Below are 12,462 nucleotides of genomic sequence, written 5' to 3'. Positions count from 1 at the left end.
GGGCTTTGGGCCTCCTCAAGTGACAGCAAGCTGGACAACAGAGCAGGACCCGCTTGCACTTGGGAACATGTCCCACCTCACAGAGCAGGACCCACCTACACTTGGGAATATGTCCTACCTCACAGAGCAGGACCCGCCTGCACTTGGGAACATGTCCCACCTCACAGAGCAGGACCCGCCTGCACTTGGGAACATGTCCTACCTCACAGAGCAGGACCCGCCTGCACTTGGGAACCTGTCCCACCTCACAGAGCAGGACCCACCTACACTTGGGAATATGTCCTACCTCACAGAGCAGAACTCGCCTGCACTTGGGAACATGTCCCACCTCACAGAGCAGGACCCACCTACACTTGGGAACATGTCCTACCTCACAGAGTAGGACCCGCCTGCACTTGGGAACCTGTCCCACCTCACAGAGCAGGACCCACCTACACTTGGGAACATGTCCTACCTCACAGAGCAGGACCCGCCTGCACTTGGGAACATGTCCTACCTCACAGAGCAGGACCCGCCTGCACTTGGGAACATATCCTACCTCACAGAGCAGGACCCGCCTGCACTTGGGAATATGTCCCAACCTAACTCAAATGCTGTTTCCCCTGTTAGCTAACGGGAGGGTTAGCAGGACAGTTTTCTTGTCCTAAGTCCATTGTCATCCTGATAAGCAAAATTTCACTAGGGTAAAGGTTCCCTTTACACTAGTCCATGTAAATTTATCCAAGATTGGGCAAAGGTTTTTCTCTATAATTGTTAAGTATTTCAGTCTTTATGTGCTGTAAAAACTTATATATGTGTGTGTGCTTGTGTGTTTATGTGTTCATAGGTTGAGGGAGCAAGCAGTAATTTACAAGCAGACAAAATAAGCAAGTAATAAATATGTAATTTTAATCTGTGCCAACTACTTTACTTTTCAAAGTAGGCTTCTCTCCTCTTCCGCAGCTCTTCTGAAGTAAGGTTTGTACTTGATGTCTGTGGACTATCTTGAGACATATTTCTGGAACTACCTAAAAAAGCCAATCATTTTATACACCGGTTCAAGCAGTCGTGTGTCTGTTCTTACTTGAGCAAGTGTCTAGAATGTTTTCTTCTTAACAACAGTCCACTACTGCTCTATAAACATAAGGCTATGGAAGGCTCAGGAAATCTAGGGAAGGTTACTGCAGCCAAGGCCTGTGCTCTCTGTGATGCATCAGATGGGGGGTACAAGCCCACCGCCCGCCTGCTAGGAGAACTTTTCGAGACTCTTCTATGCTCTTTAACTTCCCCACCTGAAAGGCACGGCATTCTTCAAAGCAACCCATGAGGGATGGCCACAGCACGCCCTCACTCTGTTCTCCACAGGACTGACCAAGCACAGACTCCATGTAAAGGGAACATGGGGGGGATGGGTTTTCTGTGCATGACTTCAATAATCCACCAGGCCTTCCTAATAAAACCTGGAACTCCACACTATGAGGAGTATGCAGAGACAGGCCTGCAGCAGAGGAGGCTAGGGCAACAATAACGGCAGTGTTGACAACGCCTCAATATCCTGAGCCATTTAAGGAATTTAGATGATGAGCGATTGCTCCACAAGTAGAAGCAGCTTCATATAAATTAGGTTTTTGTTTGTTTGTTGAGACAGGGTTTCTCTGTAGTAGCTCTGCAGACCAGGCTAGCCTCAAACTCATAGAGATCTACCTGCCTCCGCCTTCCTGTGTGCTGGGATTAAAGGTGTGCATCACCACACCTGGCTCATATAAATTAGATTCAAACAAAAATGAAAAAACTAAAAGCACTTCTGCTTTCAGGAGACATTTGAGTGTCTTAACACTTTTCTCTGCCTACACGCCTACGGGAGTTCCTCTTCAGTCTCCTCCATTGATGAAGGACTTATATCAGTGAAAAAGGTATATGCTGCAAAAGCGGACTTTAGCCCTAAGCTGTATAGCCATAAGTGCTGGCCGTCCACTGGCATGCACTGGTTAAAACAGCTGGCTTGGGCAAGGGTCATCTAGTCGTTAGAAGATTAACTCAACTAGTTGTTATAAGTTCAGTATTGTAGTCAATAACAAAACCAGAAGTAAAATCATAGCTGTGTTAAACACAATAAATATAGCTGTAGTATTATATAAATATTAAAAGTGATTTAAGAGCAAGGGAATCAAAAGAAATGCTCAAAGCTTGGAGCTATTGCTTTTGCAGTAACTATAAAAGAACTTCCAAACCACACTAACTTTGAGAAAAGCTGCTAAGAATGTGAACCACTTCTCCAAGAATGACTACAGTGCACATCACAATGTCCATACCTTGCATACTGAGCCGAATGGCCCTACGGAGGTCGGCTTCTTCATCCTCTATGTCAACTTCTTGGCGACTTATGGCTAGAGCCCTCTGTAAATCATCCTCATCCTCATCTAACAGGCCTGACCCGTCGGCTGCCTCCAGGACTCGTTCCAGGTCTGCTCTGAGGGCACTAAACAACAAACGAACTCGTAATAGTTACAGCCTAGTCTCCAAGAAACCCTGCCTCAAACATCCAACCAACCAACCAACCAGTGTATGGATACTTTGTTTGCATGTATGAGGTGTGCAGCGCCTGAGGAGGCCAGAAGTGGGGGTAGGATCCCCTGAGACTGAGTTCCAGAAGGTTGTGAGCTAGCAGGTGGGCGCTGAGATTCAGATCTAGGTCCTCTAGAACAGCAGCCAGTGCTCTTAACCAATAAAACAACATGCTCTAGCAGATAAGGCCTAGCAACAGAACAACTGAGCTGTACCAATATTATGTAAGTAACTCAAAGTGCTGACTCCATCAACTTCACTAAAACACAGCAGTACAGCTGGGCACAGCAGTACAGGACTGTTGAGTATCAGGTACTTGCCTGACAACTGGGCAATTTAATGAGACCTGTCTTTCAACAGAAGGGGCGGGCACAACAGTGATGGGGGACGGACTAGTAAACTGTTCACTGATAGGCATGAAATCCAGGAGTTGAGCCCAAACACTACAAACTGTACTAAGGACAACAATTCATTTTTGGATGGGGGAGTAAGCCTGCAGATGTAGCACAACAGGAAAAATATTTGCCTAACATGCACAAACCCCGGGTTCAATTTCCACCACCGTAAGTAAAATAGCATGGAGGCACACACATGTAACCTAGCCAGCCTGAGCTACTTTGAGACCAGAGGCTCCTCCAACCACGTGTGTGTACGCGCCAACCAGCCTCCTCAGCACAATGAGACCTAGAGATTAGTGCCACTCTGAGAAAAGCTTCTCTTCTGCAGCCACTGTCCTTGGTTGCTCACCAGAACTAAACAGTAAGATCTAGTTGGTAGTGACATCACACACTTTGGTTACATAACATAGAGAAACCAACTGAGCTGCAACTGAGCTGGAAGCTTCCACCTTGGCTGACAAGCTTTCATAGTGCTGGAAGATTCTATGAAGGCTGCTGGAGGAGAAAAATCATTAATAGTTTTAAACAGCCCCTGTCTGTTATGATATAATACTATCTTGTTAGGTAATAGTGAAATGACTATTATGGGGACAACTAATCACTTTTTCTTTTCTTTTTTTCTTTTGAGACAGTGTCTCTCTATCATCTAGCCTTGGCTGTCCCGGAACTCAGTATGTAGACGTGGCTGGCCTCAAACTCACAAGAGATCCACCTGTTTCTGCCTCCTGAGTGCTGGGATTAAAGGTGTCTACCATCATGCTCAGCCAAGCATGTTCTGATGGGACTTGCGGGCCACTCCACAGTACATCATGCAAAGTACCATAAACCTGGTCAAAAGCCCTTGGCTGAATAGGCCCCAGGCCCAGGTGAGGAACACTACACCTCCTTTCACTAAATGGACAGGTCAACTCCCCTCTAAACACATTGAGACCTACAGATTAGTGATTGGTCAGAAAAGCTGGCCCCCTAGCCCCACCCCCAGCAGGCAGCAGTTAATGCAAGACCCAGAACAAAGTGTCTGTTACACGCTCAGACTTAAGTGGGATATCTCTATCATCCCTCTAAGGCTCAAGGAACTTCACAGAGGAGGGGGCAGAAAGAATATAAGAGCAGGAGACTGGGAAGCAACACTGTGACCTGCTGCCTTCTGACTCTGATATGGCTGTCTTACTCATGAGCTCACAGCAACCATGGTTACCAGTTCAAACCTGCACAAGATCTATCGGCCAGCATTCTAGCACGGAGAAGGGAGCACTCAGAGGCTCCCATCCTTAGCTGAAGAGCTACTTGGCAGTTATGGCTACTAAAGGAGGAGTAACTTTCCTCAGTGGTACAACCACTGGTAGGCTGTCTACATAAGCAAGCCTAATTAAACTCAGTGAGTCATTAAAAAAGAAAAAGAAGAAGACATGAAAATTGGAAGGGGACCTAGTGAGACGATAACAGGTTTCAGAGGGAACAGTAAAAGCATAAAAGAGAAGAATAAGGGATGAACATAATAAAAAATTGTCAAATAAGTAAATATTTTAAATTACATATGCACATCAAAGTCTTGGACTCCCTGCACCCCATCCAAGTGTGTCCATATAATTAAATAAAATGGTCAAAAAATTAATTTATTACATCCTGACTGGTCAAGAAAATTTTGATAAATAAATTAATGAATGAAAATAGGAAGTTTGAACATAACAGAGTAGAACATTTGCCTGAATGAATAAGAGGTTGACCCTCAGTACTACAAAAACAAGTATACAAAATAAAAAGGTCAAAAACAAAACAACCCACAGATGGTAAAATGATCACATTTTAAATGTAAGCATAAGAGCTGGAGAGATGGCTCAGTGGTTAATATCACTTCCTGCTCTCCAAACGGCCAAGTTCGGTTCGCAGCAACCCCATCACACAGCTCACCACCACCCGTAACTCCAGATCCCAAGGATGCAACTCCTCTCCTGGCCTTGGCGGGCACCGACACAGATGTGGCCTATACTCACACAGACACGGGAAATGTAAGCTTGGACATTAACTCTTCTAAGGGTATGCTATGCCATATATTCCACACTCACACAACTGTTACCTCTGTTCTTTCAGCTGAGCTAACTCTTCTCCAATAAGTTTTGGTCGATGCATCTGTTGGACCTTGATCATCTGCAAAAGTTGGTCAGCTTCACAGTCTGGGAGATCACCCTTAACAACAAATATAGAATAACCTAAAAAGAGGCAAAAACAAACTAAAACACCTAGTAAGAACTTCAAGCTTTATTTGAAATGATACCTGACAGAAAGGTAGCAGCGCACAGTAGAAAATCACGAGATGACAATTTGGAAAGACCTGACGTGGTGATGCCTCTCACCTGTGTTAGGAAGGTGACCTATGGTGAGCCCCACAGTCTCTGAGACTTGGGAGCTACATGAAACCCAGGCAGCCGCAGCCTTGCCCACAGGCCGCAAGGGCAGAGCCGCCCACAGTCTACTATCAAAAAGGAGAGCGTGGGCAGCAAAGGCTGGCAGGGAAGAGGGACTGGGAATCCATTGCGTGTGTTTTATCCTAGATCTGCCACTTCCTAGTAGTGCCAAGGGCCTGTCAATTATTTTCCCTATCCATGTTGGAATCTTTGTTGAACAGAGATAAAGGAACCTTCCTCAAATGGCTGGTGTGAAGACACTCATGGTTAATATGTCCAGTGACTGGAAACATGGACAAAATTGACCACTGGAATGCTGCTACAAATGGCGGCTCCTTGCCCTGTGCGCTGCACCTTACAGAGCCATTCTAACTGCAAACAGGAGCTAGGAAACCAGTACCCCAGATCTACTCAATGTGCCCTTATGTTTTGGAAAAACTATACTGGTACAATGTAATTTTTAACAAATATACACCTAATAAGCAAGTTTTTCAGCTACAACTAGGTCCAATTTTATTTAAAAATTTCTACTACTAGTTTTCTTGAACTTCAATGAAATAAAGATTGAGGGGGCTATTCATTAAAAAGGAGAATATGTTTAACGTTTTTTAGAGGACAAGCTTATTCAGAGTTCAGGTGTCTTAACATGTTTTCCACTAATAAAACTGTTTCTAAACCCCAGAATCAGTATGTCATCTACTACGGTATCTACTGAGCATGTCCTGAAGAGAAGATTGTTTTTCCAGACAGGGTTTCTCTGGGTAGCCTTGTCCCTCGCAGACTCACAGAGATCCACCTGCCTCTGCCTCCCTAGGTGCTGGCACTGCAGGCATGCCCCACCGCACCCAGCTCTAGAGAAGATATTTCGCTCATGTAAACAACATAGCAATTCTGGATTTTATTTAAGACTTCAGAATTTATTTTGAGTGTGTTAGGAAAGCACCAGTGGATAAAGTAAGGGCATGACATAATATACACTATGTTTTTATAAAAGCACCCTGGCTGCCCTTAATATAACACATAGAAACCAGGGTGCAAGAATGACTCTTCCTGAAATGGAAACTTCAGAGCAAGCACATAAAGACAGGCAAACAAAACCAACCAACAACCACACACCCACCACAGAAGCTACGTCTTTGGGGCTGGAGGGATGGTTCAGTGGCAAGAGCACCTGCTGCACTTCCAGGAGTCACCTTTGATTTTTCGTCCTTACATGGCAACTCACAACCACTTGTACTCCAGTTCCAGGGGCTCTGATGCCCTCTTCTGCCCTCTGTGGGCACCAGGCATACACATGGTGCACAGACATACACATAAACAAAACACTCATACACACAAAACACTAAAAACTTTGTGTCTTGCCTTGTCTACAAAGTGAGTCTAGGAGAGCCAAGACTACACAGAGAAACCCTGTCTCAAAAAGACAAAACAAACAAACAACAACAACAAAAACAAAACTCTGTGTCTTTTGTGGACTTGTTTAAAGTCTTCCTGAACTGCCACATGGAGATGCCAGCATCAGGACAAGTGTTCAGAAGGAATGTCTAGGCCAAAGATAAAAGTCTGGGAATTCTGAGGGTGCAGACCATAGACTGTGATTACAACAATGAAACGGCACATAAGGAAGAAGCTGAACTGGACCTGGTGATGATCCATGGAAGGAACCAGAAAGCAGCAGCTGGTGAGACAGGAGAGACCAACATCTAGCGCCACTGCGTAGTCTACGCATAGTCCACTACCATAGGCAGAGATCACAAAAGCACAAGCAAACATCCAAGGCCACACCATCCCCAAATCAGCCGGAGCCTAGTTATGTACCTATATCTCGGGTCCCTCACTAGAGCATCAGGCAGTCAGAGGACATATGCATAATAAGGAAAAAATAAGAGGTGGGAAACAGGCAGATGACACATTCTCTCCCCCTCTAAAAATAGTAGTAAATAAATCAAAGGAAACATACAGACAAGGACACTTGTAAGTAGATTTAGGGGAAAAAAAAACAACCTAGCCCAATACAAATACTGAACCTGACTTCAACTCAGATTGAAGTGTGACAATCTCATTAAAGATGAGGGTGAGCGAGACTTAAACCCCGAGTAACCGTTGTCACCAAAGCAAGGGAGGATACAAGATTGTAAAATAAAAGGTAGATTATTAAATCTACTAACTTAAAAAATTCTACATTGGTAAGGGAGGATACAAGATTGTAAAATAAAAGGTAGATTATTGAATCTACTAACTTCAAAATTTCTACATTGGTATTGTAGATTGATAGAAATTTAAGACTTTTGATTGAGGCTGCCAGCTGGCGATACAAGTCAGAGATTCTGCCTCACATGGAACAAGTTGGGTTTTCAGTCCCCACCACCACAAAGCACAGCATTTTAAGTATGATTATAGTGCAACTGGTGTGTTTAAAAAAATAAAGATAAAATTCATTTTAAAAGATTTTTATAATGAAAATATTTACAGAGAAAGCAGGAGAGTGAACAGGAAGTAGGCAAGGTATAAAGAAACGGACCCTGAGGTACAGGGCACAGGGAGATCACCATCGCTTCCTTTCGTTTTATACTTGTTTTTAGTGTTTTGTTTTTTTAAGTAAGCAGCTGGTTGTGTTCTGTTAAGCAGGGTATAATCAACTTGCCTCCTCAAATAAAGGAGGGTCAAGAACTGAATCATGGCACTGACAGGGAGAAGAGACACTGCTGGAGGCTCACTGTGTACCTGACACAGCTGGAATGCCTTACTAGGAGACAACGCGCTAGAGATAATTCTAGCGAGAAAATGAAAACTGCAAGCAGCTCACGTTTCTCAGAGTTGCGAGAAGCTCTTGGTTTTTAATCAGTGGAAGCAAAGAGCTTTTTCCCCACAGATAGACTTTTTTAAGAGAGGGAGAGAGAAGCTCAACCCAGGGGAACAGAAGGCTGACTAGATGGGAGGGGCTGCCTTAGATGCAGGCCAGGCCATCTATTTTAATAGGCTCAAAACGTAGGATACAGAAGCAAGGTGAGAGATTTGCTGGCAGAAGAGAATCATGTCCACGTTCTCAGAAGAGTGTAAGAGAGAGTCATCCAGTGTAGCAGTGTATAAGGAGAGGAGAGCTAAGTTGTGAAAGCACAAAAATACAGTAAAACTAACCAACTTATTTTACGACGGGGGAAAGCCAGGCACGGTGGCGCACGCCTTTAATCCCAGCCCTCGGGGAGGCAGAGGCAGGACAGCCAAGGCTCTGTTAAAGAGAAACCCTGTCTCAAAAAACAAAACCAACAAAAAATCAGAGTAAAAATTGCAGAGAATAAGAAGAGCTCTGGAACTTGCGGTACCTCACGAGCCTGGTCAGAATGGCAAAATAAGAGACAGCTCAGCATGAAGGGAGGAGGTGAGGGTCAAATAGTAAAATGCTTATGGCCGGAATTTGAAGGTACTTACAGTTATTGGCAATGCCAAGACAAGAGTGAAGAAAATGATCTTTGAAAGAGGAATCATTAATGATGTAGAAATGACTAAGAGTTTCATGAAAGATGGACAATGAGTCATCTACTCATTAAAGTCTCCGGAAAAGGCGGCAGCGGCTCACAGAGGGCAGCATAGGTAGGGCGTGGCTAACCCTGAAGCAGGTGATTCAAAGGCACCGGAAGCCACAGAAACACCAGTGGCTAAAATGAGTCAACAGGAATGGGAGGAGCATGCGCCTCCTCCTGTCAGCCCTAAGATATGGAGGATGGGAAAGGGAAATGATATCACTTAAGAAGGATGCAAAGCCAGCACTCAGGGAGGCAGAGGCAGGCTCTGACTGAGTTCAAGGTCAGCCTGGTCCACAAGCCGAGTCCAGGACAGCCAGACTACACAGAGAAACCCTATTTTGGGGACAGAAAAAAATGCAATGCAAAAGTAGCCCTAGGCTGAGGGGAGACCCCAGTGTAGGGAGCATCCGTAAGGAACAGCCCTGAGTTGAACACCTATACTAGAAGAGTGATTCACTGCTACTGCCAGGGATCAGCACTACTATACTCCCAAATAATGACTTAGTTTTATTTATACTACACTTAAAAATAAAATTTAGGGTATTTACTTACCTTCTTGCTGTAACTGAGCCAAAAATAGTGCGAGGTATGTATCTGATATTAATTCTGGACCCGTCAACAGAGAATTCAAGTTAAACCACTAGAAAGAAAAGAATCAATATTTAAGTTAATCAACATTATATATAAAAATAATTTTTCATGTTAAGCATATAACCCACCAAAATTTCATAAGACTCTAAATAACAGAGATATATCAAACTGAAAAAATTTTAAAAGATGTATTTATTTATCATATATACAGTGTTTTTTTTAAGATTTATTTATTTTAATTATTGTATATGAGTGCTTTATCTGCAGAAGAGGCTATCAGATTACATTATAGATGGTTGTGAGCCACCATGTGCTTGCTGGGAATTGAACTCAGGACCTTTTGAAGAGCAGCCAGTGTTCTTAACCTCCAAGCCATCTCTCAGCCCAAATGCTTTTTTAAAAGCAAGTGGTTTTTTCATTTGTTTGTTTATGGTTTTGGTTTTAGTTTTTCAAGACAGGGTCTCTCTGAGTAGCTTGGCTGTCCTGGACTTGCTTTTGTAGACCAGGCTGGCCTGAAACTCAGAGATCTACCTGCCTCTGCCTCCAAGTGCTGGGATTAAAAGCATGTGCCACCATGCCTGGCAAAAAAACAAGTTTTTAACAACAAATTAAGGCATATGCTTTAACTCCTTCTAAAAAGAGAGAGGCTGAGCAGTATCTTAAAATGCCTTTATGATAGCTAGAACTACATGGTTTTAAACTATCAGGCTAACACACTGACTCATGTCATATTTACACAGAAAAAAATAACAGCTACACATTTTTTCATTTGGTTAAAAAACTCCAATTTTAAAAAGTAGACACTCAGCCAGGCGTGGTGGCGCAAGCCTTTAATCCCAGCACTCAGGAGGCAGAGGCAGGCAGATCGCTGTGAGTTCGAGGCCAGCCTGGTCTACAGAGCGAGTCCAAGACAGCCAAAGCTATATACAGAGAAATCATGTCTCGGGGGTGGGGGGAGGTAGACACTCAGGGAAGAGAGTTTATGATCACTTCATTTTAATAAGACTGCTAAGCTAGCACGGCATGTGATTAGCAGCATTAAGCCACAACCTCTGAGGTACCCTAGCCTAAAACAGAAAAATGCGAAAAGGTGCCCAAGTTATGCTCAGTGCCCTGCACAGCTGAGGGCTCTGCTAGCACCCGCCAGAGCACTTTTTCTAATCATCCCTTCCTTTACACAGGGAGCACGGCTGGCCTCAGAACTCACAGGGCAGCCAGGCCTCTGTCTCCTGACTACTGAGATTAAAGGTGTGTCCCATCACATCCACATCCAGCTAAAAATCTTTCTTAAACAAGAATATAAATCAGAACCAAGGACCAATATACCTATACTTGCCATCTTTGTAACTGCCAAAGACAAATTAGTTCAAAATGTAAAAAATCCAAACAAGAGCTGAAAAATGTTAAAGGCTCAAAACAATGTTTTCCTACATATCACTACAAAGATGATTATGGGCTTTAAATGTCTAGACCTTAAAACTCAGGTGATTAACACTGGGTCATCACTTTCTAAAGCACAAGTGAGCCTCCAATGGCTATGAGGGAGGCAGGCAGAGAAGTCAAGGAAGCTAACCGCGGCTCCGTGCAGAACTGCCTGCTGTTCCAGCCCGTCTCTAAGCTGCTCTAACACCATCTCCTTCCTGTTCTCCCTATACCTTACAAAGGACCTACAGAGTGCTGCTTCTTTATTTTTTTTGGAGGAGATTGAAGTTTTGGACCTTGTGCTCATTATAAGTGCATGCCCTGCCAATGATCTACATCACTAAGCAACCACTGACGATTGGGCTACTTCCAGGGCTGACTTAAAAGCTAACAGTACAGTTTACTTACAAAGAAAATAAACACACTGAGCTAAAGTAATATATATTAATTTAATATATTACATATTTAATATAATCATATATTAACATATATTTATATATTTGATATATAATACATTAATATATTTATCTAATATTTTTATATTTAATATCATGTTATATGCATTGTTTATATTATTAAATCAATGTATGTATTACATATTATACCTATATACTGATTTAAATCAATGAGTTCTCTTCTTTAATTTCTTACTTTATGTGTGTGTATGTATGTGCATCGTGTGTTTGGCACTCAGAGATCAGAAGAGGCTAGAGTTACACAGATGGTTGTGAGCTGCCATGTGGATGCCGAGAACCAAATCCAGGCGCTCTGCAAGAGCAGTAAGGTCATACCTACTAAGCCACATCTGCAGACTTGATGTACTGCTTTTTACTTTTATTTTTTTCAAGCAGGTTCTCTCTGAGTAGCCTTGGCTGTCCTGGACTTGCTCTGTAGACCGGGCTGGCCTCAAATTCACAACAACCTGCTTGCCTCTGCCTCCCCGAGTGCTGGGATTAAAGGTGTATGCCACTATGCCAGGCTTCAATATACTGTTTCTTATGTAATTTATTTATTCTTGGGATTTTTTCTTTTCATTTTTTTATTATTTAACTTATTCAAATTACAACTCAATTGTTATCCCATCACGTGTATCCTCCCGTTCCTCCCTCCCTCCCACTTTCACCCTATTCCCCTTCCCTAGGTCTAAGACAAAGGGGGACATCCTCCCCCACTATATGGTCATAGGCTATCAAGTCTTATCTTGGTAGCCTGCTTATTCTTTCTTTGAGTGCCACCAGGTCTCCCCACCAAAGGGAGGTAGTAAATATGGGGCACCAGAGTTCATGTCAGAGTCAGTCCCCGCTCTCCACATAACTGTGGAGAATGTCCTGTCCATTGGCTAGATCAGAGTAGGGGTTCAATGTTTACTATTGTATTGTCCTTGGTTAGTGCAATAGTTTGAGCAGACCCCCCTGGGCCCTGATCCACCCATCACAATGTTCTTCTTGTAGGTTTCTAGGAACCTCTGGATCCTTCTAGTTCCCCATCTCCTATATTTCTCTCACCTAGAATCTCAACAGGATGTCCTCACATCTATCCCAATCTCCTAGTAAGTGAAGACTTTCATGGGACATGCCT

The 12,462-nt window shown here is 43.4% G+C and overlaps 1 protein-coding gene across 15 annotated transcripts in view; it reads right to left on the bottom strand.

Annotated features, from left to right (window-relative positions):
- The window catches only part of ATXN3 (ataxin 3), a 40,824-nt gene that overhangs the window by 13,898 nt on the left and 14,464 nt on the right, over positions 1 to 12,462 (bottom strand). For 11 of the 15 annotated variants that reach the window (XR_014781206.1, XM_084792679.1, XM_084792681.1 and 8 more), the window contains 4 exons: positions 9,424 to 9,511; positions 5,020 to 5,152; positions 2,292 to 2,458; positions 911 to 1,007 (listed from right to left, as the gene is read on the bottom strand). Coding sequence is in view for 10 of the 15 variants with exons in the window: in XM_084792679.1 (XP_084648805.1) it covers positions 911 to 1,007; positions 2,292 to 2,458; positions 5,020 to 5,152; positions 9,424 to 9,511 (485 nt within the window). In the remaining 5 variants the exon portion in view is untranslated. The remainder of the gene's footprint in view (positions 1 to 910; positions 1,008 to 2,291; positions 2,459 to 5,019; positions 5,153 to 9,423; positions 9,512 to 12,462) is intronic. The other 4 variants (XR_014781204.1, XR_014781205.1, XR_014781207.1 and 1 more) reach the window with 1 other exon arrangement.

The sequence above is a fragment of the Acomys minous genome (genome assembly GCF_964271855.1).
Source record: "Acomys minous genome assembly, chromosome: 8".
NCBI classification, from domain to species: Eukaryota; Metazoa; Chordata; class Mammalia; order Rodentia; family Muridae; genus Acomys; species Acomys minous.
This window is presented reverse-complemented; position numbering and strand designations above follow the sequence as displayed.